Source organism: Blastomyces dermatitidis, assembly GCF_000003525.1.
Source record: "Blastomyces dermatitidis ER-3 genomic scaffold supercont1.10, whole genome shotgun sequence".
Taxonomy (NCBI): Eukaryota; Fungi; Ascomycota; class Eurotiomycetes; order Onygenales; family Ajellomycetaceae; genus Blastomyces; species Blastomyces dermatitidis.
The window spans coordinates 223,281-250,718 of record NW_025544783.1 but is presented as its reverse complement, the minus strand read 5'-3'; the positions used below and the strand labels follow the sequence as shown (position 1 = coordinate 250,718).

The 27,438-nt window shown below is 48.6% G+C and overlaps 7 protein-coding genes across 9 annotated transcripts; 4 read left to right on the top strand and 3 right to left on the bottom strand.

Annotated features, from left to right (window-relative positions):
- The first annotated feature begins 391 nt into the window (after positions 1-391).
- On the top strand, positions 392-2,453 carry BDCG_07860 (nucleoside-diphosphate-sugar epimerase). The gene is made up of 3 exons (XM_045423639.1): positions 392-834; positions 897-1,102; positions 1,231-2,453. The coding sequence occupies exons 1-3, from the start codon at positions 812-814 to the stop codon at positions 2,028-2,030; spliced, it is 1,029 nt and encodes a 342-aa protein (XP_045272526.1). The 5' UTR covers positions 392-811; the 3' UTR covers positions 2,031-2,453.
- A 718-nt stretch (positions 2,454-3,171) lies between these two features.
- Positions 3,172-5,244, top strand: BDCG_07859 (MFS drug efflux transporter). The gene has a single exon (XM_045423638.1). It carries the CDS (start codon positions 3,410-3,412, stop codon positions 4,937-4,939), a length of 1,530 nt encoding a protein of 509 aa, XP_045272525.1. The 5' UTR covers positions 3,172-3,409; the 3' UTR covers positions 4,940-5,244.
- A 591-nt stretch (positions 5,245-5,835) lies between these two features.
- Positions 5,836-14,547, top strand: BDCG_07858 (tho2 protein). The gene is made up of 4 exons (XM_045423637.1): positions 5,836-5,974; positions 6,056-10,855; positions 10,904-11,019; positions 11,082-14,547. The coding sequence occupies exons 2-4, from the start codon at positions 6,137-6,139 to the stop codon at positions 13,879-13,881; spliced, it is 7,635 nt and encodes a 2,544-aa protein (XP_045272524.1). The 5' UTR covers positions 5,836-5,974; positions 6,056-6,136; the 3' UTR covers positions 13,882-14,547.
- On the bottom strand, positions 14,395-18,857 carry BDCG_07857. Of its 3 annotated transcripts, none has more exons than XM_045423635.1 (4): positions 18,371-18,857; positions 16,889-18,272; positions 16,165-16,783; positions 14,395-16,086 (listed from the first exon to the last, which is right to left on the bottom strand). In XM_045423635.1, the coding sequence occupies exons 2-4, from the start codon at positions 16,919-16,921 to the stop codon at positions 15,368-15,370; spliced, it is 1,371 nt and encodes a 456-aa protein (XP_045272523.1). In that variant the 5' UTR covers positions 16,922-18,272; positions 18,371-18,857; the 3' UTR covers positions 14,395-15,367. The 3 variants fall into 3 exon arrangements, with proteins under 3 accessions (XP_045272523.1, XP_045282337.1, XP_045282338.1); XM_045423636.1 differs by having other exon boundaries at positions 14,626-16,497; positions 16,556-16,783; positions 18,371-18,831; XM_045423634.1 differs by having other exon boundaries at positions 14,395-16,783.
- Positions 18,858-18,899: 42 nt separating this feature from the next.
- Positions 18,900-20,910, bottom strand: BDCG_07856 (carbon-nitrogen hydrolase). Its single transcript, XM_045423633.1, has 3 exons — positions 20,819-20,910; positions 20,536-20,750; positions 18,900-20,444 (listed from the first exon to the last, which is right to left on the bottom strand). Exons 2-3 carry the CDS (start codon positions 20,587-20,589, stop codon positions 19,476-19,478), a joined length of 1,023 nt encoding a protein of 340 aa, XP_045272522.1. The 5' UTR covers positions 20,590-20,750; positions 20,819-20,910; the 3' UTR covers positions 18,900-19,475.
- A 459-nt stretch (positions 20,911-21,369) lies between these two features.
- On the bottom strand, positions 21,370-27,435 carry BDCG_07853 (COP9 signalosome subunit 6). The gene is made up of 3 exons (XM_045423631.1): positions 26,997-27,435; positions 26,399-26,929; positions 21,370-26,332 (listed from the first exon to the last, which is right to left on the bottom strand). Exons 1-3 carry the CDS (start codon positions 27,262-27,264, stop codon positions 25,917-25,919), a joined length of 1,215 nt encoding a protein of 404 aa, XP_045272520.1. The 5' UTR covers positions 27,265-27,435; the 3' UTR covers positions 21,370-25,916.
- Positions 21,799-26,767, top strand: BDCG_07854 (SAP domain-containing protein). Its single transcript, XM_045423632.1, has one exon. The coding sequence runs from the start codon at positions 22,904-22,906 to the stop codon at positions 24,905-24,907; it is 2,004 nt and encodes a 667-aa protein (XP_045272521.1). The 5' UTR covers positions 21,799-22,903; the 3' UTR covers positions 24,908-26,767.
- Positions 27,436-27,438: the final 3 nt, after the last annotated feature.

The following is a 27,438-nucleotide window of genomic DNA, read 5'->3' as shown; positions in this document are numbered from 1 at the left end:
TTCTTCTGCCTCACCCTCTGTGTCTCTGGAGAGTCAGAAGACTAGCTCAAGAGGAACAGCAAGTTCTCCTACTTCAATCCCTTGAACAGCGTTTGCCCAAAGTGTATTTTTGACCGCGACCAGGTGGCCTTTGAGCCTTGTACCGTACATACAGCTTGGTAAAGCCAAAAGAATACGCCTCCTACAGTCTGCAGAGTGATTCTTAAGATTGTAGCTTTGAGGGTTTCGATTGCTCCGTGGTTATCACGTCCCCTGCGGTGCGGAATGAGATTGAACAGCATTTCAATTCGGAATGTGTGAGACAGCCAGTCTTTTGTTATACAGGGTCCAAAATATAAATATGTCTATTAAATAAAATGCTCAGCGAGATTTTCAATCTCAATGCACAATGTTGCAGATCTCAACCACCAGTGGGAGCTTGCAAAAGGTCTGAAGAACCCAAGCTTGACACTGTACAGCGTATGCTAAAGCCATAACCCAAAATGGCAAAGCGGCGCCCAGATGGTTCCAAGAATGGGGGAGTGTCCAGGATGGATTATACATTACCCCACTGCTTGCCAAGGTGGATGAGAACATCAGCATCATCAGGTGAATTCACGAGGAATATATAAGAGGGCTGGTGCCAGGGGAGTTGTTCTTGAACTATCACCAAACCATCATCCATGTGAATTGTTGCTGAAAGCCCTGAAGCACGCGTTCACCTATTCGCACTACTGTCTCCATATCCCTTCAACAGACCCCGACCCCTCTTGGAGCGACGGGAGCCCCGTTTCACTAATCTACTAAATAAGAACCCCCCCGCAGCGTCAAAATGGCCCCACCCAAGGTATTCGTGTGAGTTAACAGCGCATTCCGCTCCAAACTAAGTATCCCACGGGCGATCTGACAAAGCTTAGGACTGGAGCTACTGGATACATCGGGGGAGATGCTTTCTTCCGTCTCAATGAAGTCCACCCGGAATGGGAGTTCACTGCACTCGTCCGCAGTCAGGAAAAAGGAGCGTTGGTTACTAGCAAGTATCCAAACACTAAGCTTGTGTACGGGGATCTCGACTCCGTTGCGCTCCTCGAAGAAGAAGCAAAGAAGGCGGATATCGTCTACCGTATGACATGTCCTTGCAAGATACTATCTTCTATTTCCTCTTCATACTTGTGAAGTAACGTATATGTTTAATCGTCTGGGAAATGGCTGGCTAACACGGTTTACTTATGATCTTGCTGGCTTCAACAGACTTCGCGGACTGTGACCATGTTGCTTCCTCACAAGCGATTGCCAAGGGCATAGCTGCCCACACGCCCGATCGCCCTGGTTGGTGGATCCACACTTCGGGAACAGGTATTCTCACATTCGAAGATTTAGGCAATTCGACCTACGGAGGTCTTCGCCCGAAGGAATACAATGACTGGGATGGAATTGGCGAAGTGACGTCTCTTCCCGACGAGGCTTTCCATCGAGACGTGGACAAAATCGTCTTGGCTGTCGGTGAGGTTGCTGCTGATCGGGCCAAGACAGCCATCGTCTGCCCCCCGACAATCTATGGCGCTGGACGGGGTCCAGGAAATACCCGAGGTTCCCAGATATACAACCTGGCCAAGTACGTTCTAAAGAGAAAGAAGGGCCTCCAGGTGGGCAAAGGCGAAAATGTCTGGCACGAAATCCATGTTTATGATTTGAGTGACCTATTCCTCCTCCTTGGCGAAGCTGCGGCTGCCGGCGGCGGGAAAGCGACTTGGGGAAAGGAAGGGTATTACTTTGTGGAAAATGGATCGTTTGTCTGGGGCGATGTGGAGAAGGCGGTAGCGAAGATTGCTTTTGACAAGGGACTGATCACCTCCTCAGAGCTGGAAATCCTGGATGGCAAGCAGACTGCAGATTTGTTTGCATTTGGGCCTTTCTCGTGGGGAACCAATTCGAGAGCCCATGCGATTCGTGCGAAGAAACTTCTTGGTTGGAATCCGCACCGGCCATCTGCGCGTGAAATTTTGCCTGATATCGTTGACCTTGAAGCAAAGGCCTTGGTCCTTGCTTGAAATTGTTAAAATTTATCTTGGGGACGTGCTAAATAGTTCCTAATACGGAAGACTGGGTCGAGCTTAGTGACTGTACAAGAAAAATACACAACATTTCCATATTTTCAACCTCACAATGGATACTCAGATACAATCATTCTTGACAAATACCTTCAGTGTCATACTGATAAATAGGTTCTTCGATTTCCCTCCCCTAAGCACTTGTCCCTTGTGCCAGCTTCCAACCGCACCTCCTTCCCCTCCCCTCCTTCCCCTTAACTCCTCCCTCTTCCTCTTCTCTTCTCTCCCTTCGGGGGCCTATCTATAAGGAATAGGTGGCACGTCTGGCAGAAGCCAATCATCTTATGAATTGTTAATCAAGTAATGAACACTGCTATATTATCTGACAAGTAGTAATCATTGACACCGAGAGCACATCTCCTTAATAAGTCCTTTCTTCACGCGTTGTTATACGTACAAGATCTCTGAGCAGTACTATATGAAGGTCTCAGAGCACCGTTCTCTCAGAGATCTTCAGACATCTATGATGAGAAGACAAAGATCAGGAACATAAGAAATAATTTTACCAGCGTGATTCATTCAGTCTTCCATACTCATGTCCGGTCGTTACCTAACTCCGTCAGTAGTTACCCCCGAAATCAGGCCAGGAGACTTCAACTCTAGCTAGTTCAGATTGTTAATGCCAATCCCGCCATGTCCAACAAACCCGGTACGCAGCCTGCTATGGTAGAGTTAGTATGCATGGTCATGAGTAGTTATCTCATGAAAACAGATATGCAATTGAATTGAAACTCCACCGAACTCCTCCATGAATGGTCGCTCTGTAGCTCCCTGTGGTGTACACAGTGCGTTCTAGCAGAGATCTGAAAGCCATTCCGTCCATCGAGCTCAACTTGTAAGTCATTTAAAGTATGGACACGCTGCCGATCATCACGAACTTGTTTCCAAGCTCCGTCTTGCTGACAAATTTTGGACCGAAAAGTTTCGGTCAAGCTTCGGTGGCGTCAGTTCCTGCAGGGCAGAATACTACAGCAGTAGTTACTTACTTCCCTTAATGGTTGACCGCCAACTAGCAAGACTTAAGTCCGCAGCTGTAGATGATATGTTAGATAGTGACGTAAGGACCAATTCTCCTGATAAGTAAGTCGATGAATCAAAGTATGAGGTGACAAATCAGCCCAAAGGGTAAGCAGGGGCCGCTGTCGAGATAGGAGTTTGTGAAAAGGATTTAATTCAATCGTCCATTGCCTCCAATTTTATTGATCTTTTTTGGAAATGGAATTTGGTTCCATTAACCATTACAATCATTCCCTGCCTATTGCTATCTGCGAGGAAGCACAACATATTCCCTCTTCCATCTACTGCTTTTCAGCTCCAGAATGGCAGTTGAGAAAACCGAAGGCGATAGTTCAACCAGCCGTGCAAAGGACTCGACTACTGAGGCTGAGAGTCCCACAGCAATCGAAAGCCCTACACTAGATACTCCTCCACGCAACATCGACGGATGGAAATGGTATCTGACCTTCATATCGATCCTAGCCTCAACCTTCCTCTATGCCCTCGACGTGACAGTGGTAGCCGATCTGCAGGCCGTTATCGTGGAAGAACTCGGCGGCATCCAGAACTTGGCATGGCTGAGCGTCGCTTTCCTGCTCTGCGCGACCGCTGTTAACCTGGTCTGCGGCCGAATGTACGGCCAGGTAAACGTGAAGTGGCTCTTCATCGTTAACGCGGTCATTTTCGAGGTCGGCTCGGCCATCTGCGGCGCCGCCCCATCCCTCAATGGCATGATTCTTGGTCGCGCCTTAGCAGTCATGGGGGGCCCCGGCTTGTATGTTGGGTGCATGACGCTTATTGCCGCCACCACCACGTTCACGGAGCGGCCATTGTCTGTATCCTGCACCGCCTTGACATGGGGACTTGGAATTGTCCTAGGCCCTGTGGTCGGGGGTGCTTTTAGCGAGTCTGATGTGGGCTGGCGATGGGCATTCTATATCAACATTTTCATCGGCGCCGCCTGTGCCCCCTTTTACCTTCTCCTCATCCCAAGTATAGACCCGCGCCCGGGAGCGACTATCAAGGAGCGGTGGGCCGAGCTGGATGACCCGGGTATCCTGCTGCAGGGCGGCGCGCTGACAGCCTTCATTCTCGCGCTTAATCTGGGCGGACTCACGTTCCCGTGGAATTCGGCGCGGATTATTTCCATGTTTGTCGTCGCTGGTGTGCTATTTATCCTGCTGGGCATCCAACAAACCTGGGCTATCGGCACCTGCCCCTCGCGTCGTATTATTCCAGTGCAGTTCTTCCGCTCACGTACGGTGCTCCTCTTGTTCAGCTGCACAGCTGCCTCTGGCGCATGTGCCTTTGTGCCCATTTTACATGGTTCCTCTTTTCTTCCAGTTCACGCGTGGCGACACCCCGTTAGATGCAGGGTGGCGATTGCTGCCTTTAGTGATAGTAATGATCGTGTTTGTCTTTATCAACGGCACATTGATGGCCAAACTAGGGTATTACATGCCGTGGTACTTGGTAGGCGGTTTTCTGACTATAGTTGGATCTGGCCTCATGTACGTTGTCGAGCACGACACTCCTCTCAGCCGCGTTTACGGGTATACCGTACTCATAGGCACCGGCGTAGGAATGTTTCTCCAGGCCTCATTTTCCGTCACCCAAGCTGTGGTCGACCAGGAAAATGTCGCACCAGCCATCGGGTTTATCACATTAGCATAGTTCGTGGGGATTACAATTGCTCTTGCCCTTGCCAACGCCATCCTCCTCAACGCCAGTCAGGACCAGATTCAGGAGATCCTACCGGACGTTGCCGGGGCGGACATTCAGGCGGCCATCCTGGGGGCTCGTTCTGGCCTGGTGCAAAACTTCTCTCCAGACCTCAAAATGCGGGTGCTTGATGCCATTGTCAGTGCCATTGACAAAACATATGCGCTAGTCATCGCAGGGGGCGCCCTTGTAGCAGTCTCAAGTCTCATGATCCGCCGCGAGAAACTATTTTCGCGACCGCAGGTATTGCTGCTGGTGCCTGAGAGGACTCGCTCCATTTTCCTGCCCAAGCTTGTCCGACGGGCTGACCACTACGAGAAGTCTTAGGCTTTCTTTTCTATTTGGTTTCCTAGTGTCAAAATTCTTTGATATATTAGCAAAATTTTGTGCTTAGACTCAATTTTGTACTTCAATCATCCAAATGAAGTGGTTTGTGGGTTCTGTGGCATTCTTTTGCTAATGAGCAGAAGACTGGTGGTGGCGAGTCTTTGAGAGATTCAGGATTTATCGTATTTGAAAGGAGTTTGATCATTGTCAGGTGTTGCAATGTATGAGATTCCCAGTTAGTTATCTACATAGTAATGGACGATTAATGGAGATAGTTGAGAGTTGTGGTTTCTGATTGACGCAATATGGAGATAATATCTCGCCGTAAAGATTAGTTACCAATATCGCACTACGGAGCACAGCCTCCGAAGTAGTTAATATAGCCCGGAACGGTTTCGTCACAATGTACTATCGAAGGATCCTTCAAGCATCCTCGGTGCTTGCTCTCTTCTAATCCCCGTGGAGTGCTCCCTTCTTTTTGGCTTCTTGTGTTCCTTTCTTTTAATGAATGTATGTCTGGACAGAGAAGTGTAAGTGGGTTGTTGAAAGACAGGACGTTCTCTAGGGAAATGAGTGAGGTTGTGGTGGCTGGCTAGCTAACTTAGATGCACGCTTACCAAAACTCGCTTAGCGCACAAGGCTTGCGGCTCTTCCCCGTCCAGGTGGCTAAACCGAATTGAGAAGGCTAAGGTCCGGACAGCAAAGATTCAATCGACAACTCAACTGCGATTCACGCAACCGGTGGACAAAGCAAACGCGATTAACCGAAAACGATCAGAAAGCTGTGAAAGGCTTGTGGGCCTTCTTGTTTAACCTTCCTTATGGATAGTCTGCGACTGGTAATCCCCCTTCCCCTTCGTCTTTCTGTGCTACTTGACCTGTTTACTCACTGAATCATTGATGTCTTCGCAACAATCCAGATAGTCAAAACCTTATGAATCGCTCTTTCAACGCGTCAAATTTCATTCTCCTGAGCGACAACGCGCCCCCAAGCATCCACCATGGCTCCTCCGGCTGGTGGGAAGCGTAAACGCGGCGATAGGTCATGGCCTGGAGATGCGGCAAACAGTGGCCCGCGGCCTTCTCCTCATCGTCCAGGAAGCCTCAACCTGGCCCAGCAGCAACAACAAAACCAGTTCCATAGCCAAGGTCGGGATTCACAGGATAACCATGGTAGGGGAGCACGAAGAGCAAGCAGAGGCAGTAACCGGAATGGTACGCCAGTGCGAAGAGGGAGCGACGCTCACAACTCCCACCAGAAAGAAAGCTCTCCTTCATCGAGATCTGTCATGGCATCACCTAGAGAACCCCCCGAACCTTCTCAACCAAGCAGGACTCCCTCCGCCCCAATACCTAATGCCGTGGCTAAGCCTCTGGCGACCCCCTACTCCTACGACTACGTTACACAGGAGTGTATTGAGAGCTGGATGTCGACGGGCAAGAAAAATGTCGTCGAAGCTGGGATCAACGCCCGGAAGACCGAGAGCGCCATGGTTATCTCGTCTATCTTCCAGGAGATTATCCAGTCGGTTTTTGATGGCCGAATATCTGCAGTCGATGGAGGGACGTGTGTGAAGGAGATTGTTGGCGAAGACGTGACTACTGATGAGGCAACCGATTCGGGTGAACCGAACAGCGCTGTGATTCCACCTTTTGATGCGCGTTCTCTTTTCCTCGATACCCTCTCTATTATAACAGACGCAGACACCACACATCCTAGTCTTCGCACCCTTGTCTTTTCGACAGGCATCTCGTCCTCCTTGATGCGACAGCAGCTCGAGACTCCCCTACTACAATCTCTTGGCCTAATCCGCGATACTTTTGCTCGTATGGGAATTCGCAAACAAACAAATCTTCTTTATCGTCAGTCAAACTATAACTTGCTACGAGAAGAATCGGAAGGATACTCTAAGCTGTTAACCGAATTGTTTACGACAAGCAACAATGAACCCCCTTCGGCCGAAGTTGTTGAAGATACTTTTGAAAGGGTCAAAGCTATGATTGGAGCGTTTGACATGGATGTTGGAAGGGCTCTCGATGTCACGCTAGATGTGTTCGCCGCAGTTCTCGTGAAACAATATCGATTCTTTGTCAAGTTCCTACGCGTCAGCTCGTGGTGGCCGAAGGACGAAAATTTCCTTCGCCGGTATTGCGGGATCGCGGAGTCCGGTTTACCTAAATGGGCGCTACCTGGCTCTGCTGGCTGGTCTACAACAGAAGAGGACCGGGAAGAGGCTCTTCGTATGAACGAAAATCGAGATCGAGTCTTATGGGATAGAGCTAGGGAAGTTGGCATCCGTGCGTTCTTCGAAATAGGTCGGAACCAGTCATTAGACTCAGACCAATTAAGATCCATATCCGACCTCGGAAATATCGTCCCGGATGACGATAAAGAGACTCGGGAGTGGATAGAGCGGACGGGGACGCTACCACCGAAGGGAAATAGGGTTGCAGCGCAACTTTTGGGATTCAAGCTACGGTTTTACTCTTCCAATGCTCGAAATCCGTCTGACATTCTACCGGACAATCTCATCTATCTAGCTGCTTTGCTCATAAAAGTTGGTTTTATATCTTTACGAGACCTCTACCCCCACCTTTGGCGACCTGACGAGTCTATGGACGAGCTGAAGGAGGAGAAAATGAAAGAAAAGGAGCAAAGAGAACTGGCAGCTAGACCTGGTGCTGGAACAATGAACGCTTTGATGATGGCTGGTGCCCTAACCGACGACACTATACCTGTACCACTTCCTAGACCTCGAGAAGCTGACACGCGCGCAGCAACCCCTGCCAAGGACCAGGACGCGGACAAGTCGGCCCAACCAAAAATCGAAGAGAACAAAGAAGCACTACCGGAACCAACTGACCAAAAAGTACTACTATTAAAAAGTCTGCTTGCTATTGGCGCCTTACCAGAATCTCTTTACATCCTTGGTCGATTTCCCTGGTTATTAGATGCATATCCCGAGCTCCTGGAATATATCCACCGTATAATACACTACTCTTTGAGCAGACTTTGCGGTTTATCGCGGCCAATGTCGTCAAGGAATGACATTAATGATCAGAAGAAGATCACTAGTTCAGACCAAGCAAGCCTTCCGAAGGGAAATATCCGTTTGGCGGATCCCCCGCCCCGACGCGTCCTTCGCTGGGCGTTGCTGGATAAAGAAGATACCAACGATGGAACCGACTATCGATTTTATTGGGATGATTGGACTGATAATATACCCATGTGCCAGACAGTGGATGATGTATTCGCTCTCTGTGAATCATTTTTGAATCTCTCCGGGGTTAAAGTCGGACAAGATCCTAGCCTATTGACGAAATTGGCTAGGCTTGGGAATGAAAGTCTACTTAGCGATCCGTCGGACTCAAACCGAACGCGATGGCGAGATCTTTGCAAGCGTCTCTTGGTCCCGGCTTTGAGTTTAACCAAAGCAAACCCTGGTGTTGTGAACGAAGTTTTTGCGCTCTTAAGACATTTCTCGCGAGATGTGAGGTATTCCATCTATGCTGAATGGTACTCTGGCCAAACTTCGCGACTTCCCGATATCAAAACTGCGTTCGATCAAGCGCGAGCAGAAACGAAGGATGCCCTTAAAAGACTAAGCAAAACCAACATCAAGCCGATGGCTAGAACCTTAGCCAAAATCGCGTACGCTAATCCGGGAATCGTTATCAGCGTTGCTATAAACCAGATCGAAGCATATGAGAACTTGATTGAAGTTGTGGTAGAATGTGCCAGATATTTCACGTACCTAGGATACGACATCCTAACCTGGTTACTAATCAACTCTCTTGGGCAGAAGGGAAGGAGTAGGGTTCAAGAAGGAGGGCTTCTGACTAGCAGATGGCTCAATGCGCTTGCATCCTTTGTCGGTAGGGTATTCAAAAGATATTCTACCATCATGGACCCCGTTCCTGTCCTTCAATATGTTGGGGAGCAGCTTCGGCAAAACAACTCCACCGATCTCGTTATTCTAGAACAACTCATAAGTTCAATGGCGGGAATCGTGACCGACACAAACTTCAACGACTCTCAAATTCAAGCAATGGCCGGCGGCGAACTGCTACAGTCTCAGACCATGTTACAGCTTCTCGATAAGCGCCACGAATCAAAGATAACCTCCCGACGACTTATGAAGTCTTTGGCAGATTCCAAACTTGCGGGACAGCTTCTCATATCTATTGCGCAGGAACGGGCCACCTGTATATTCAAGGAATCAGAGGCTGATGACGAACTTAAGCTCCTTGGTAATATCTTTGACGAAATCCACCGGGTTTTGACTCAATATATCGACCTCCTTCGGAGCAATTTTACAGTTGAGGAATTTGACGCGTTCGTGCCGGACGTTGCAAGTCTCATTGGTGACTTTGGATTGCAGCCTGAGGTCGCGTTCTGGATTACCCGCCCTAGTGTTGCACATCAGATTGCGGAAGTCGATGCAAAGAAGCGGGAAGAGGCCGCGAAGAAGGCGGGAAGCGAATCTATTACTCCTGCCGTTGCGCCGTTGAAGACTCCCGATGGCGATGTGACAATGGTGGATGAGGGTGAAGCTGTCGAGAAGAAAGATTCATCCGAAGATGTGGTCATGGCTACTGAAAAACCTGCCCCTACTTCGAATGATACCCAGAGTGAGGCGCCGTCGAACACGCCCAATACGCCCCTCGCCGCTCAGCCGACCCCTGAAAATGTACCATGGCATCCTGTACTTGAAGGGCTGATGGAGAAAATCAAAACCACAATGCCGCGAAGTACGTGGGAAGTTGTTGGCCTTCCGTTCTTTGTCACATTTTGGCAGCTATCACTGTATGATATTCATGTTCCGCAACGGGCTTACGAAGAGGAACTGGAACGTCTCAAGAAGCGGATCCAGGCTATCTCCCAAGACCGGACTGATGTTAGTGTGGCTGGTACTTTGAAAAAAGATAAGGAAAAAAAGCAGATTAACGACCTCCACGATCGAATTCTAGCAGAAAACAAGGCACATCTTAAGTACTATGGTTTAACTCGTGCACGTTTACAGAAGGAGAAGGACCGCTGGTTTGTTGGATTGAGAGGGAAACATGAGGCCCTTAACATCGCGGTCATGGAACAGTGTCTATTGCCTCGATTGCTTCTCTCCCCTATTGACGCTTTCTACAGTTTCAAGATGCTCAAGTATCTGCATTCGTCCGGGACACCCAATTTTCGAACGGTGGGATTCCTTGACCAACTGTTCCGTGAACAGCGGTTGACTGCAATCATTTTCCACTGTACATCTAAGGAAGCTGACAATTTTGGTCGTTTCCTCAATGAGGTACTACGTGATTTAATGAGGTGGCATGCCGACAAGGCTGTCTACGAGAAGGAAGCGTATGGGACTAAAAGGGATCTCCCAGGCTTCGCCATGGCTGTGGACCAAGAGGGGAAGCCAAAGTCATTTTTGGATTATGAGAATTTCCGCCGAATTCTGTACAAGTGGCACCGCATTTTTGGCGCTTGCTTGAAGACGTGTCTTTCAGGAGGCGAGTATATGCATATTCGCAATGCCATCAGCGTACTGAAGGCTGTGGTTCAACATTTCCCTGCTGTTAACTGGATTGGCCGAGACATGCACACCTGCGTCAACAACCTCAAGACATTGGATCCACGCGACGATGTCAAAATTCCAGCCGCCTCGTTGATTGGGGATCTGAATAGAAGGGAAAAGAAGTGGTTACTTCCACAAGCGTTCATGATTGTGAGTCTACCTGCTGGCATTATGGAAGGTGGAGCTAATTCGCCAAAGAACGAACCGTTACCCGGTGACAAGGCCAAAGCACGCACACCGCAGCCCCGGCCAACTACTCCCAAACCTTTGAATGCCTCTGCCCCTGACTTCAAACCACAGGGGACGTCAACCACGTGAGTCGATACAAACCTTGCCCCCCTCCGACGAAATGGGACTTTTTTCTGATTGTACTTAGGGTAAATGGTGCGCGGCCTCAAGGGCCTGGAAAAGAAGTTGAAGATGGTGAAATCCAAGACGCGAAGACGTCGGACGCGAATATGAGTGATGCAGCCACGAAACCAGAAGCTGTGAAAGGCGACACCCTACCCCAACAAGTACCTAGTGCCTCTGGCACTAGAGAACCGACCGCTCCGGGCAAACCGGACCGAGTGGAACAGAGCGAAATTCCTGTCACGACACAAGAAGACCAGCCAGCAAAAGCAGCAAGGCCTGTGGAAGCTCCAACAAGAGCATCCTCACAACCACCTTCGCAGCCCCCCGTGACCACCCTAACCCCCCAAGCAGATGCACAATCCCTTGCTCCAGGTCGTGGCTCTTCTCCCGCTCCGCCACGAGTAGTTGGTAAGCCACCTTCGGAAGCTTCCCATCCGGCAGGCATCCCAAAACGCCCAGATGTCGATCGATACCCTCCTCAGCCTAGCCCTCCTGTCCGTGTTCAACCCAACCTCCCTAATCGACCGGAACCTCCTCGACCCTTTAAGCATTCTGATGACCGTACGCCTATGAGACCACCCGGCATGCCCGAGGAACGAAGAGATGCGCGGGACAACAGACATCCGGATCGCATTGGGCGATTTGGTGGACAAGATCGTGAGAGACCATTTGAGCATCCTTTCTCTACCGAACTTCGAGGCCACACCCGGCCAAACGACAGGCTTGGGGACCGGGATAGGCTTGAAGGCCCTCGGATGGATAAAGACTTTCCTGCACGCCCTCCCGAAGATCACCTTGGACGTCCAAGCTACAGAGATGCACGCCCTTCGCCGAGAGATCAGGAATGGTCTGAAAGGATGAGCAGGGGAAGGATGTCTCAAGCGGATGCCTTCCAATCCCGGCAAGAACCGGACCGGCCTTTCAGAGATGGCGATATACATCCATATCGACAGTCCAGTGTTCCTGAATCTCACGATCGTGACCATCCTCTCCGCCTATCTTACCCCGAAACCCCGTCACACCAGCGTCACGAACATCCAAGACCTGAACGGGATGATAGAAGAAGCCGTGGCTCTCGCCCCCCTAGCCCTACCAAAGGAGATGATTCCCGGCCTCCCAACAGACCCGATAGGCGAAATGAGCGCGAAGAGAGGAAACCTGCAACTTTTAATTCTCACCCACCACGCTCAGAGGATCTCCCGACTGGGCCAAGAGGAGACAGAGCCACTCATCCTACGGCAGGCGATAACCGTCATGGCCAAGAGTCGCGATCAACGTACCCGCCATCGACAACAGAACCGTCATATGGAAGGTTGAATCAAGATTCAAGATTCCCCTCGCGCCCGCAGGAGCCGTTTGAGAGGGCTCAGGATATCCCGTCAGGCCCTAGGAGAACTGCCTCTCAACGTGGTGGGAGAAATCCGCCTCTATCGCAACCACTTCCGATTCCACCACAACCATCAGACCGCCAGCCACCTACAGGACCATCAAACCGGCTATCCACACGGAATCCAACCCACCAGGACCAGCAGCCCGCGGTCACCGCGCCTTCTGCGCCTGTTCCGCTGGACAAAATTGATACATCCGGTATTCATCCTGACCGCTTAAAAGCGCTTCAAACTCCCGGAGATGATGGAACTCAATCATCTTCACCTACCTCAGCTTTACCACCGTCTGGCCCACGGAGTGGTGGCTATCCACCTTCTGGCCATTCGCCAACTACTCGAGGACCCCCTGGATCTACATTTTCAGGGGAGAGGGGCCGGGGAGATAAACGATTTGCAGGCCTGAACAATATGCTTCAGCAGTTTGGCGGTCCAGCAGATAAAGCTGGGATGGGCACTTCGATAAGAGGAAGGGGTGCGAATCGCGCCGGTAGCAATTCACTCAACGCTCCGTCGCCTCAATCCACCCGACCGCATACTCCTGTTGGCGGGAAGGCTGACACTTATTCTGGTTCTGCGCCCCCATCAGGAACAGAAAGGCCGGAGCTTTTCCCTGGTCGCTCTGATGCCGCACCACCACCTCCACAAGACGAACCTCGTGGACCTGGTAGAGCTGGTCGGAGAAGTGAAATTATAGAGGAGGCCCCCCGCCACTCTAGCGGTACTCGCACTCCAGATCGGGAGAGGGATCGTGAACGCGACCGTGAGAGAGAACGCGAGAGAGAAAGGGAACGGGAACACCGAGATCGGGACCGGGAGCGCGATGCCACTCGTCGAGGCGAAGAGGACAGCGTAAGACCAAGCACGAAACGGGACGAGTATCGAGAACGCGATCGAGGTCGTGCAACAGAAACCAGCAGCCGGGACCAGGCTCGCGGTTCACGAGAATCTTCATCACGAAGAGGCGCACAGAGCTCGAGCGCAAACAGAGAGCCAGTCTCCGCTAGCAGGCGGAGAGACAAGCGAGAACGTGACTCAGGTACCCAAGAGAGCCAAAGCCGTGGCGGTAAACCTGACATAACCCCGCAACCTCCTCCACCTCCTCCGCCTCCTCCACCACCACCACCAAACGATCCGGAAGGCCGGAGATGGAGTAGTGGTGGTCGAGGTGACGATCGCAACAGAGATCGTGAGCGAGACCGGGACCGGGACCGCGATCGCGATCGCGAGCGTGAACGGGATCGAGAGCGCCGAGACGCTGGTAGCGGACGTGGAGGCAATGGTGGTGCTGGTGGCACAGGCGGCAGCGGCAACGGGGGAGGCACTTGGCCCCGGAAACGTGGAAGACCCACTGGTGCCAACGTGGATGACCGACCTAACGTTGCCCCCTCCGCTAGGAACGGAGGTGAAAATAAGAGGCCCAGGCGTGGGCATTGATCGCTTTTTGATTATTTTTCCTAAAAGTGTCTTAACGGTATTACTTCGCTACAGACCAGTTTTCTCTTCTCTTTTCTATCCATTCCTTTGTGCCATTTTATTGCTCTTTCCTTTGTGACATTTTGCAGCTCCATAATCATGATGGGAATCATTTAAGATCATTTTCTTTTTTTCACTCAGAAGACACATTAGGCGGTATTAGAATGGGATGTATGAACATTAGGTATGAACATTAGCCAAAAAAACCTTTTGTTGTCGTTTCGCTTGTTGGGTCTGAGTTTGTTTGGCGCCCCTTTTTTGTCCCTCTATTTCTCCTGTAACCGTCATATTTAGGGTTATATATCAAGCATGTCAACCCATTCCTACCAGCTCCTAGTTAATCTAAAATAAATACATCTTCGCTCGCTTTCCATATTTATTATTTATTCCCCTCCCTTCGCCCGCTTGTGGTATTAATATATATCATATTTCGCAATACTTCGGGTTGATGAGTTACCCACCCGCCGCGCAGCTCCTCGCAACACTTTTTTACCATGACTCAGCTCCCCTTTAAAGGATTTGATAGCGCGGTATATAACTAGTTCTCCTATTCTAGAACGAATGAATGGCTTCGACATGGCCCAGGTTAAGGCTAGCACACAGATTACAAGCAACATAAGAATTCTCCATACAAAAACGTACAGTACATCCCTGTGCAAACTTAGTGGCGAAAGCCATACCTACACGAATTAAAACCCTGCCTGATACGAGAATGAAAAGTGACTTTAATTTTATAACTATGTTGAGCTAGTTAATTTATCTAAGCATTGGTTCATTCGATTCTTCAGGAAGATTGCGAAAGGAGACGCGATTTACTATTATGATTGAGAGATAGTTGAGCTTATATCAGTGGAGGTTATCCGATTGGATGAACCGATGGACACGGAAATTAATAATTAAGGCAGTGCTCCGCCCAACCTTGACAGAAAGAAGTTAAAGTAAATAAATAAATAAATCAATGAAATAAAATAAAAAATCCTAGCATATATATACAATCATGAAAAGGAAAGAAATGAAAGGAAATTGCCACCAAAGGACGAAATGGCGTTTCTTGCCCCGAAAATATGAATATGAAAACATCAATAAGGAGCAAGATCAAATGTAGGGGAGGAGGGTTATACAATGGGTGCGGTAAAAAAAAAATTTAAATAAATAAAATGAATAAATAAAAAATAAATAAAAATAAAAAATAAAAAATAAAAGAAGAGAAAAAAAAATAAAAGAGAAATAGGATAACATCTTGTCAAAGTCATAGCGGGAAATGGTGGTGGTATGTAGCCTGGTCTGTATGTTCCGAGGGAAAACGGGATAAGAGGAAATGAAACGATAAATCAAAAGGAAAGAGGGGGAAAAAAATAGTTACAGTAGACAAAATCTTCCCGCATTTATCGTAACGTCGTCTAGATCAAATAGACACACAGGAAACGCCTTCAACTACCTCTAGTAACTACCTCGCCTCCACGATAGCACTGAAGCCAAGAACATTGTTGATCTTTGCAACGGACTTCTTTTTCCCAAGGGTCAGCAGCGACAACTTCCGCACAAGTGTATTTTTCGTCTGCTCGTCCAACTTGTTGGCATCTACAGGTTTGCTGGTGGCGGATTGTTCCTTGGCGTTAGCCATATTCCAAGCAGGCGAAGTTGGTGGGGTTGGTTGGATTGGCGGAGGAGGATTTGAGTGAATGGCCGCCGTAGCTCTATTTGTGTCTGGGGATGTTGGGACACTGAAGCCGCCTGACATTTTTTCCATAACAGCCCGCTGGAGCCCTAAACGGCGCTGCTGTTCCTCAACCGGGGTCAACACTTTTTCCAGCCCGTTTGCGTCGATTATTGTCTTGCCGGTCGTGGAGCGTGAGGTCCATGATTGTGCATAAGAAAGAGGGCTTATTGATAGATCCCTTTCGGTCGAATCATCGAGCATTGGAGATAAATTGGTGTTGATTTTGAATATTGGTTTCGCGGGGGTTTTTTCTGTTTGACATTTGAGGTCGGTATGCAGTGGGTTATTATTTTCCAATGCCGGACTAGCAGGTCCGTCGGATCCTCCCAGTTGAGAGTTGATCTCTATCTGCTGTTGGTGAGGTGATATATTCCGTTCTCTTGAGGAAGACGTAGCATGAGATTCTCGATTGACAAATTGAGGTAGAATTGAATGTAGCCCCGCATCTATTTGCTCCATCTCAGCTGTCGTGCATTCCTGGATCGTCCAAATATCCGTAGCGAAGCCATTTGTAGAGGACATACCATATGGAGGTTTCGCGCTTCTCAAATCCTTCCAATCTTCTTCCAGCGAGTTGATGAAAGTTTCGGGTAAGGGGTTGTGTTCCCTGGTGAAATGACTAGGGAATTTTAGCTCGTCTATTGACGAGGATATCTTACCAACCTCTTCTACAACAAGTGGCGCCGTTGATTGCTCTAGTTCGAAGGCATCCACGAAGTAGTCATGGGTCAATACTTGCTTCTCTTTTAGGTCCAAACACACCTTGTCCTCCGGATCTAAGGCGCCACTTTCATGCTCATTCGACAAATGGTCCGAACCAGAAGCAGGATCATCGTTTACGGCTGAAGCGATATGATCTGGGATGGTAAATGATGAGATCTTCAAGTCCGGGAAGTGAGAACCTGTAGGACTAACATCCATCTGGTCCGCGCATGTATCATCAAATTCAGTCCATCTGTCTGGGAATTCAATTTTCTGGGAAAGAAACAGGCATGCATTCTGTAACTGTGTTTCTGCCGCAAGGGATAAACATTGTCGATCGGTTAAGGGAGACCGCGGTCTTGAGCTGGCAACCGCATTGTCGATGTCGTAATACTTGGTTTTATCCTCGACATTCTCGCGGGGTCTGTGAGGCGCTCGCTTCTACGGTACGATATGTCAATACGGGGTGTTTGTAAAAGTGAAAGGATATATCTATCGTAGGTCGAGCGAGCGCGAAAAAAGGGAAAATGAAAAGGAAAAACGTACAGGGCTAATCAAAGTGGAAAGTCGTCGTATCATGATGAAATGCGCCCAGGAGGCCGGGCAATAAAGTCTGATATGAGGACAGTAGAGTAGTCTGCCGAGGTCGAAGAGGCTCACCAACACGACAGAGACCTTAGTAGCGGCCAATTATTTTGTTTTGCGGATATGGCTCAACGGAATCTTTGGTCATGTATAAAAGTACAATGAGAGAGTTGAAGGGACATATATCTTGATTTCACCAAATCACCCCGACCCGACGAGTCCTTTGGACAGAAACCGAGACAGAGAATCGCAGACGTCAGAGAGGGTAGTTAACCTGTTCAGTCACATATTGGTACGATCCGGCACATGGTCATACCGTCCAGAACGTACTTTTGCAGGTTTGATAGAAACTTGATAGAAACTTGATGAAACTTGATCGCACATGAGGATGAAACTTGGAGTAGGAGGGAGAGCTTCGCAGCAAGAGAGCAAGAGACAAGGTGGCGGATGGCGGGTGGCTTATTAAAGGGTCGGTCACCCTCCGGCACATCTGTCGGGGGAGGGGAGAGACGGTGTAACCAATAAAATAGTAGTGCTGGGATTTACACTCCCCTTTGATCACCAAGGGTTGATGGAAGGGTTGGTTAAATGAAGCTAGCTAGCCAAGGCAAAGTGTGAGTTATTGGCTCAGCGTGGGTTTTCACTGGATGGAGGTCAACCTTCTCGCAAGGTGGGATGTTGAGTTTAACCCTGTAATTGCCTTTCACCAATTAATATGGAAAAAAATAATGGGAATCTTATGTATAAGCAGAAATTTAAACTTATCATCATCTATCTGCTGTAGCTGTGACGTGCGTCTATCAAAAAGAGGGGGTTGTGTGTATAAATTGCTGGATGTTTTTCCTGTGATAGTTATTAATCTTGTTTCTACCGTGAGGCCCCATCGTTAATATCATTCTTGCCTGCAACTGGCAAGGCTCGGGTGGGGTCGGTCTGACTGTTGCAATACGCAGTAAAGCCTTAGCCCATTCCGAAGATATAGCGCTCATCCTGCAAGGACGGACGGGAAAATAGCGTAGAGCATCAACTGTGAAGTCTGTGACTGTGACTAGTGAGATTCATCCGGGCTGGGCTCAACGCGCAAACCAACCCCCACATCGGCTGCCACTTCGCAGATTCGCAGGATGTCAGGATGCTCGAACCAACAGGGAATATTTCGCGCAATAACTCTGGACTGTTCATGCCGCCCAATCAACTGCTTCGAAAACAACACCAAAGAAACACCTCTTCAAAAGTAGACTTGGTCATCTGACATCACGAACGATGAACTCTCCGGGTTTGGGGGGAAATAATGCTGTGAATCCCATATCCCATCCCATAACATCATCATGGTTATCTGCCTACTCTGAACAAGAGAAATCAGTATTCGGAGCCTGCGCCTTGTAAAATCAACAACCTACATGTTTAGTATTTCTCATGTAGAAAAACCACACGATCACTTACCTCCCTTAGTATGCTCTTTAAGAGCACTCACTTGAGATGAAGATGGGATTTGGCCCCCCCTCAGTTATCGACAGGAAACGCTTCACGCTCAGGGCCAGCCACTAGCAAGTTGCAACCAGTGATAACGATAAATGAGCAATGCCGACAGCTCTAACTCCACGGCTAGCTAGGTTACGAGAGTCCAGCTCCCGAGACAGGCTGCTCCAGCTTCCAGGTTCAACCAGATATTCTCCGTCAAACCGGCTCATTAATTATTATTATTGTCCAGCGGCGCATGCCCGCTCGTCCCCCCGCATTGTGCTGACAGATGGCCTGGATGCCGCTACTACCTGCGGGCGGTGAAAGTACGTACCAACACCCACAGGCGGAAAATCATGGCTTGGAGGCTTGGAGGGGATTTGGGAATGGACTGGGTGGTGTTTTGTGGGGGAGAGAGTTTGTTTTCACTGCTCAGCGGCTTTGCGACAACTGAGACAGAACATCCACCGAAAGCTAGCAAATTCTAACCTCTTTTTTTTTTTTTTTTTTCCCTTTATCTCCGCGTTTGCGGCAGAATAGCAGCTCCAGACCCAAACAGCGTGCTATTTGCTCTCTCAGGGCTTCAACGGAAATGTCGCCTACTCAACCTAGATTTGGGGTGGACATGCACCTCACACCCGACGCCCTCAGCCGTGGAATATTGCCATTGTGAGCTGCACACGAAACTTACAGTATATAATACATAGAGCGGGGAGCTCCATTTTCAGCATTTTGATATCTAAAAGTAGGCGGATCTAGCTAAGCTACGGTCCACTCCTATTTTTCTTGACAAAGATATCGCTCGGGGTCATGGTCTTGCATAGTCGGGCCGATCACAAACGCGACCAACCATATTAGATCTCATGGCTTCATCAAAACAGATAGATAACAATCTGAGATAGATAGCTTTTCGGCAGATTTAGCTTTCCAGCATAGGCTTCGCGAATGTTGTTCTGATACAGGTATGATAGATATTGCAACGCCAAGTAGGGAAAGGAGTGCATTCTTCGGATACATTGTTCAATCCAGCCGTATCTTATTATAAGCACAGGCTGTATGGGATAGCTCATTTATTCAAAACCATCTTCTACCTATCCCCATAATGCCAGCCAGGATTAGCAAGATCTGCTCTCACCCCATACGCCTTCTCAGCAATTTCCACAGCATTCATATCAACCTCCACAATCCGCATCCCAGCCTCAGGACCTGCAAAGCTACCCGGAACAACACCAAGTAATGGCAGCGCCACTTGGCTCAAACCTATATAGCCCTCTTCAGCCGGACCCCCGGCATTGCAAAATATGATGGCGCAGGTATTTTCAAACGCCCGCGAAACTAAAGCTGCTTTGAGGAACGTAGATTCAGTATCTTCGCTATATTTCCGTGCTTCGAGGGGCATGTCCGTGCTCAACCAGAAGCTGGGAATGATGATCATCCGTGCTCCCTGCCGGATCAGAGCACGGAATGCTTCCGGGAATGCTAGATCCCAACATGTCAAAATCCCCACTGGGCCCAAGGGTGTTTGGATGACACTGTGGCGGCTGCTGCTGCTGTTGTGCGGCTCACGAGCTGCTGGCCTCGTGCCAGTTGTAGTGTGAGGTCCGGCAGGGGGGGAGACGGGGGGATGGGCGGTCAGATATTCGCGCTCTGGCAGCCATAGGTTTGTCTTCGTATATAACCCCAGCAATTCGCCGGTGTGAGATATGAAAGGCGCAACGTTGAATAGTAACGGGCCGCTCGCGCTCCCTCCTTCCGGGGCAGCGAAGTCATCTACATAAGGTTTCGGTATTTCCTGTGCCTCTTTTGGGTGAGAGGTTGAGTTTGGGTCTGTCGTGACGATTGTTCCAGGGACAATGTTGATGCTCAACTCTTTTGCAACCACCTGGTATTTAAGGATGTAATCCCACGCTTTTGAAGCAAGGGGGGCAAACTTGGGATCATCGGGCACCCAGCTGGTTAGGTGGTACTCTGGCAAGACAACAAGAGAGGCGCCTTGAGATGCTGCATCTTGGATATGAGCGACTGCCACGCTGAAATTATATGCTGGGTCGAGGGGCTAAATATGGAAAATGCTGGTAAGTATATGTTTTGCCAGTTGTAAGAATGGGAACTGGTTAAACTTGATTATCCGTTCATCCGCTCATTACCTTGGGGTACATTTGAACCAAGCCCACCCTGAAATATGTTTGTTCGGACGTCATGGCTAGCCGCACATAATAGTATCTACTACGTTATTTGGATGTTTAAAATTTGACAGTTAGGAGTTCGAATGTGCTGTCTGCGTCTTTCTTCCGCCGTGGAGGTCGTTTATCTCAGCCAGGCCACAAATTTTGCACGAAACCTGATTGTTCAGGAAAGGTTGCTGGAAGTTTGGTAAAATATAAGTTTGGTAAAATATGAACTCCACAGACTTAAAAGAGCCCTTCCTACCTCAAGTAAGAACAATTAAGTATGATTCTTCAACATACACAGGCATAGACTATAGATAGGGCTTTCCCAACTAATGCGGCATTACACTCCTATAGAGGCTGATCATGATCAAAAATCTATAAATTCGGAATATCTACTCTAGTAATCACTGAATAACTTAAATGAAAATATATGACTTGAAGAAAGACAGGTACATACCTACACAGAGACACCGTCTATGGTGGGCAAGTTTCGAAACATGGGACGATCTCAGCTGTAGCGCATGGATGGCCCAGATTAAATTCTTCTAGAACTGAATTGATAGTGTCATTTCGGAAATGATAACTAATTGAATAGAGTCACCCCTCAACTGCCACCTACTGTGTATATTTGTTGTTCGGAATATCTGGCTATGTCATGTCCTAATTTTACATAGTAAATGGAAGAAGAACTACCATGCCTACACCGCCCGCCGCATGGCATCCGGAGATAATATCTAGGACAGCGGGGAAAAAAAAGGAAATTTGCCGCTGGGTTAAAACAAAAAAAAAAAAAAAAAAAAAAAAAAAGGAAAAGAAAATCCTTCAAGATCTCTTTATACTTGACTTGGCTGATCTCATGTGTAAATAAGCTAACTATATTTCTGCATCTCATATCTCATTGAGGTTTCACATTTTTCCATTCAGATCAAATGTAGCTTGCTTGCAGCAGCTGACGCGGGAGCAGTTCTATTGTTCCTATAATAGCTTTAAACGTTTTGTTTGGAATAACTTTGTTCTTTATTTGCCGCTTCCATGTTGCCAGGGAAAACCTACTTCTAGTAACCTTGATGCTTTGCCCGTCAATTAATTTTCGCCCGGTTTGCCGACCCGTAGAATATTCTATGACGCGAGGTGCAACGACCTCATTTGCTCTTCATTTATTTTGGGTTGGGTCTTGCTGGTCGGGAACCGAATATAAGGGAATATAACTCACGAAGGTATTGGAATGATTAGATATTTCTCGTTCGGGAGTAATTTTCCTCAGCATGCATATTCTCCTTACCTTCTATTATAACTTGAAAAGTCGAGTTCCTATAGACGAAGACGATCAGCTCTCCTACCAAGCGATATTTCCCTATCTCCGGAAGAGGAAGCGTTGATAGTTGGTCGGACAGGGCGAGAGCTCATACCACTGCCAAAATGTACTGAAGCCGAGTTTTGGCTTTCACCGGAGCTTAGCGACGAGGAAAAAGAACAAGGCGAAAAGTAGCAAGATGTAGGAACCTGAGAGCGTCATAAAGGAACGAAATGGCCCGAAGACCTGGACTGATTCCTACCGAAATCGCGAAAGAATCCAGGAAAAGCCGCCGTCAAGAGCCAACAAATCGACCTTGCGGTTTGGAGTCCAAGTAGCGGAGAAGCAACAGGCTCCAATTCGTCCAACACGATCCCAGTAAAACCGAAACCGGCCACGATGCCAATGGAATTGCCAAGCAACCGAAACCGTCCGTATTTGAACAAATCAATCAACTGCCTGCCTCCCCGCTTCCAGCGTTCATCCTCCTGAATCAGTATGATTGCTGGGCTGGGTTGCGCTTTCAAGACCAACGGAACCATTTTCCCTTTGAGCGTCTCTGTCAACTCTGTGATAGCACAGTCTCATGAAACGTCATCATCGTGAACTTTCTTTGGCTCGCGATTATGATTTGCTTCTTTGTTTTTCAATTGAGCGAATAATGATGAGCGCCGGCACTTTTCCGAAAAAGTTTATGGAGTCCCTTCCTAGAGCCTAGATCCAATCAAATATCCTGTAATATACGAAGCATGAATGAAATTCTTTCTTTTATCCTGGTTTGGTTCCTGGCGTTGTCGTTAAACGGACGTGGCTGTCGCATCAAAGTGACATGGCTGGACATATGCCGCTATTCCTAAATTAGTCCTAGCGTCACGTCTGTGTTGATTACGTCATCATTTAATTCTCGCTTGGCCTCTTCAAGTAAATTTCTCCGACCTTAACATTCATCTTGCCATCGTCACCAAAGCAAACTTATCGCTGCAACACGCGCTGCATGCCCAACAGTCACCAGCCATGACCCGTTGACTGTTCACTGTTCCACGTATTAATATGCGAAACATTTATATACCTTTACTTCTACGCAATTTCCACATCGCCTCCCTTTCGCTACTCCTCGCAATGACTGAATATTCAAGCTGGAAGGTTACCGATTTGAAGGCCGAGCTGAAACGACGCGGCATTCCCCAGACTGGTCTTAGGGTCAAGCAGAACTTCATCGATCGATTACTCCAGTCAGATGCTGCGGCGCAACCTGAACCTTCACCGGAAGTTCCCCCACCAAGCAATGCACCTGAAGAACAGGCCCCGGAAGAACCTGAACAGGCAAGCCAAGAAGATGTGAGCGCTGGCGACCAACAGCCGCCTGGTGCGCCAGAACCGAAACATGGCGCTGTTGAATCTGAATCGAAAGAACTACCTGCCGCAAAGTTACCGAAACCGCCGTCGCAGGATTCGACTGATGATGTCATTATGAAAGATAAGGAGGACGCAGAAGCCGATCAAGCTGTGGCGACTACTCGAGACTTGTCCGCCGAAGCGAAGGAGCAAACTCAGGAACCCAAGATAGAAGAGTCGGTACAGTCGCAGGAGGCTATAGAGGAACCAGCCCCATCTGCCCCCTCTGTTCCTCAAGAACTGGAATCAGCATCCGTATCCCCCGACGATGAGAGAATCGCGTCGAGAGAGGAGTCCACAGATGACTCCAGAAAAAGAAAACGGCGAAGCCAGAGCCCACCACCCTCTCCTAAAACAGCGGCTTTGAAGAAGGCTAAAGCTGAGGATGGGCTTCCGCGTGTGGTATTGAAGGAGGACGATGTCACAGCTGATATGGGTGTTCCCTCGGAGGAGATTTTAGCAGCACCAGTTCCCGGTGTTCCTGCACCTCAAGACGCCGAAATGCAAGATACGACCCTAGAAAAGACTGAAGAAGGGCCCCGGGAGATGGAACCGGAACCGGAACCAACACTCCAACCCAAACCTACGGTCGTCCTGGAGGCAAGCGAGGAAGATAATAAGGCTGCTGACCTCCATTCGGCACCCCAGGCTAAACCAGAAGTCGAGAAGCCCGAAGAGCTACACACCCACAAGCACACCTCCGGCGATACACGCTTCAAAAGCTTGTTCCCGCTGGCAAATGGTGGCCGGGCACTCTCCCCTTCTCCTACGGGCTTGGCAGGTGAGGAGGCAGATCGCATCGTCTCACCAGCCATTCACCCGGCAACCACATCCCTGTATATACGCAATTTCATGCGACCTCTACAACCAACCAGCCTTAAAAAGCACCTTGCAACCCTTGCAACCCCACCCTCGTCATCTGTGGATCCTGATATAATCCTAGCTTTCTTTTTGGATTCCATTAAAACACATTCTTTTGTTACTTTTACAAATGTTTCCGCAGCCTCTAGGGTACGTTCGGCACTCCACGGAACTATTTGGCCAGACGAGCGAACGCGAAAACCGCTCTGGGTCGATTTCATCCCGGAAGAGAAAGTCAAAGAATGGATCACCGTTGAGCAAGATTCCGGTAATGGCGCGAGAGGTGCGCCACGGTGGGAGGTGATCTATGATGAGACCGATGAAGGGGTTACAGCTTCCCTTCAGGAAGCCAGTCCCATAAACCAAATCCCTTCCCGCAACAATCGCGATAACGATCAAAACCTAGGTCGAGAGCCGCCGTTGGGTCCCCGTGCAACGCACGGTCCTATGCATCGAGACAGCCACCATATTGCACCACCTGTTGCACCTGCACGATACGCCGGTGAAAGCTTCAAGGCCCTTGATGACAGATTTCTCTCCACAGCCGCGAAGCCGAAACTCTACTATCAACCTGTTCCGCCAGAGGTATCGGATAAGCGCCTTGATCGATTTGCCGACCTCTACCGCGCTGGACCTACGCCTCGACGAGGAGGCGATGAGATGCGCAAATACACCTTCGAAGATACGGATTATTTCGTGGACAAGGGTCCGGAATATGGAAACCGTGGGCGCCGGAGAGGTGGTAGAGGTGCCCGGTTCAGAGACCGTGGAGACTTTGGAGATAGTTGGAGGCGGTAGATGGGTGATTGGCCGCAAGTGAAGGAAAGAATTTTTGACCAAAAATAATGGATCAGTGCGCGCCCGTTTGACCATTTATTTTCCCATCTAGGCTCTAGCGCGTTTTCATTCGTGAGATGCTCACTCCCTGCGGAATATCGTGGTTGATTTTCCCTCTATTCCACTTCCCCCAAAGTTGTTATCTATGTTCCCTCCGTCTCTTTCGACCGCAACTAGATATGGATTGGCTTGGATCATGGCTATAGGAAGGAGCATTGGTAATTTGTTTTTTTATTTTCCCTTTCCGTAATATTTTTGCCATGCATAAAAAGGGACATTCATTCTAACATATTCTGTCACCCCACACTTGTATGAGGCACTTCTACTTCCTTTTGTATATTATTCTCTCTCTCTCTCTTTTTTTTTAATTTTTTTTAATGTGGCCCGTGATCTTGATTCCTTTGCCTCATTTTTGATCCTTCCGACCATCCTTCAAGCTGGCGAGATTCAGAGATTCACCATGGGAAAATGAAAAAATTCAGTAGGCAGGAATGCGGATTTTCTTTTCTTTCTATTTGTCTGTGTACCGTGGCGTTTGGTTTTGCGTCTTTTTCCTCCTTTCCTTCATAAGGCTGAACGAAAATGCAATGGAGATAGCATATATCGAACAAATTGGGTGTAAATTTCTGATCATTATTGGTTGAGTTTGGAGTTTGACTTGACCTTCCGTAATATCGCCTGCTTCTCTAGATCTTGAGATGATTCGAACGAAGCGACCACCGCACTTAATAACCACTCACTCAGAGGAGATCGTTGCATGATTGATATTTTGTTCCTAAAACATCTAGATATTATCATGGACACGTAAACTGGGCACATAACTCGCTGTTGGAGTTCGACGAATAAAACAAGACATGCAAAGCAAAGAGTCCAAATGGGCATTCCGTCGCCATCAAAGCAACCTGTCAAAGCATCGCATGTATGTGACATGCATATATCCACAAAAAGTGCATTATATTCAACCAATTGCCTATCGAAGGTACATCTCATCATCCATTCTCGTATGCTTACCACCCATTGCCTTCGTCGACTCAGCATATTGCCGAGCCATATCAACAACCGCAAACTTTTTGCCTAGCTCGCGAATGTCCTGCACGCTCTGGCCTAGTTGGCCGAGCAACGCGACTAAGGCAACGTCGTTAGCTTGTGCAAGAGATTCGGTGGAGAATGTATCTGATAGTTGCGGCGTTAGGAGGGATAGGTGGGAAATCAAGGAGTGGATGTTGCGCAGTAGGGAGTGCGAGATCTGCGGAGAAGAGGCGGCTGTTGATTGAGTCTGGTTATCTGGAGTCTGTTGAGAGATACTGGAGAGATAGGCTTTTATGAGGTGTAGGCGTGACTCGAGCGTTTTGACGGCGGTTAGACGAGTGTTTAGATTGGCGATTACTATGATAAAATTGGTTAATGGGTACTACTGGCATTTGTCGGTATTTGTTAAATTTGTCCACTTACGGTCTTCATCTTCCTTAGAAAGTGGGGAGACTTCATCCACAACGGAAGTCTTCTCTAGGGGTGTCGATGTAGCTCCGGCCTTCTTGCCGGCGGCGGGTTTCTTAGTGCTACCGGCGGAGGGTTTTGGGGTTGCATCGCTCGCCTGAATAGCCGTAGCATTGCCTCCTCCTCTTGCAACAAAATCGACGCTGATCATTTCTGCTTCCCCCGTTTCGATAGCATACGGTAATTCTCGAAACCGGAGTGCTAAGCTGGGCTGCTGCCCATCCACCTGCATGGTTTTGTCTGCATCGCCCGCATTATTGTCTTCCTCGTATGTCGATTCGTAAATTGCAAGAGGAAGCTTCCCTGTAGCATGAGAAGTGTTATCTTCAAGCCCGGAAGGATCAAACGCAAGCAGCACTGCTGTTTCGTTATATTTCTGGAGAATGTGTTGGTGAATCGGTAGTTGGGTAGCAGTAGGACCTGTGGGTGGCGTGAGGGTGAACCAGCCAACAAGGTCCAACGGCGGATCTTTATGAACGTCTCTAACTACAAAGAAAGATATACTGGTTAGTGTCACCTATTGAGAAACGATTAAGAGCAGAGTGGTCCGGACATTGCTGTAGTCTCTCTTCAAACCAGGGCTCATGTAGTACACTGTCTCCATTAGAAGTGGTTACAATATTGCATTCAAACACATGCTCGAGGCTAATAGTTCGACCCTTTTGCTGTCCTATTAGCGCCCCGGCAATTGGTCCCTTTTGCTGCCTTGCAATGTGTCGGGTGACATGATCTGATATATTAAGGAGGACGAGTGGATGGAGTAGGATTTGGAGGCCCGAGTCGGAAGATTTTAGCGAAATTAGGGGGTTAACCTTTCCCATGGTTCGGAAGCTGCTGTTGAGCCGCACTCCAACTGAAAAAGAGAAGTAAATACAGTCTGTAGTTGTGGATATATCCTCAGTTCCTAGGTAGTGCTTGTTCAGTGCTGTGGTTCTGTATAAGAACTTGGACGCTGAACTCTAGTAAGTTGAAGAGCCTGTTTGTTCTGTTTGCTG

Coding starts and splice junctions, on each gene's coding strand:
- BDCG_07860 (XM_045423639.1), top strand. CDS start 812: ATGGCCCCACCCAAGGTATTCGT. Junction 835..896: donor GCCCCACCCAAGGTATTCGT/GTGAGTTAACAG, acceptor GACAAAGCTTAG/GACTGGAGCTACTGGATACA. Junction 1,103..1,230: donor GAAGGCGGATATCGTCTACC/GTATGACATGTC, acceptor TGGCTTCAACAG/ACTTCGCGGACTGTGACCAT.
- BDCG_07859 (XM_045423638.1), top strand. CDS start 3,410: ATGGCAGTTGAGAAAACCGAAGGCGATAGTTCAACCAGCCGTGCAAAG.
- BDCG_07858 (XM_045423637.1), top strand. CDS start 6,137: ATGGCTCCTCCGGCTGGTGGGAAGCGTAAACGCGGCGATAGGTCATGG. Junction 10,856..10,903: donor TTCCACAAGCGTTCATGATT/GTGAGTCTACCT, acceptor AATTCGCCAAAG/AACGAACCGTTACCCGGTGA. Junction 11,020..11,081: donor CCACAGGGGACGTCAACCAC/GTGAGTCGATAC, acceptor GATTGTACTTAG/GGTAAATGGTGCGCGGCCTC.
- BDCG_07857 (XM_045423634.1), bottom strand. CDS start 16,921: ATGATACGACGACTTTCCACTTTGATTAGCCCT. Junction 16,784..16,888: donor TTTCCACTTTGATTAGCCCT/GTACGTTTTTCC, acceptor ATCGTACCGTAG/AAGCGAGCGCCTCACAGACC.
- BDCG_07856 (XM_045423633.1), bottom strand. CDS start 20,589: ATGACGTCCGAACAAACATATTTCAGGGTGGGCTTGGTTCAAATGTAC. Junction 20,445..20,535: donor TGGTTCAAATGTACCCCAAG/GTAATGAGCGGA, acceptor TTCCATATTTAG/CCCCTCGACCCAGCATATAA.
- BDCG_07854 (XM_045423632.1), top strand. CDS start 22,904: ATGCGAAACATTTATATACCTTTACTTCTACGCAATTTCCACATCGCC.
- BDCG_07853 (XM_045423631.1), bottom strand. CDS start 27,264: ATGGGAAAGGTTAACCCCCTAATTTCGCTAAAATCTTCCGACTCGGGC. Junction 26,930..26,996: donor TGAAGAGAGACTACAGCAAT/GTCCGGACCACT, acceptor CTTTCTTTGTAG/TTAGAGACGTTCATAAAGAT. Junction 26,333..26,398: donor TTCTAAGGAAGATGAAGACC/GTAAGTGGACAA, acceptor ATTTTATCATAG/TAATCGCCAATCTAAACACT.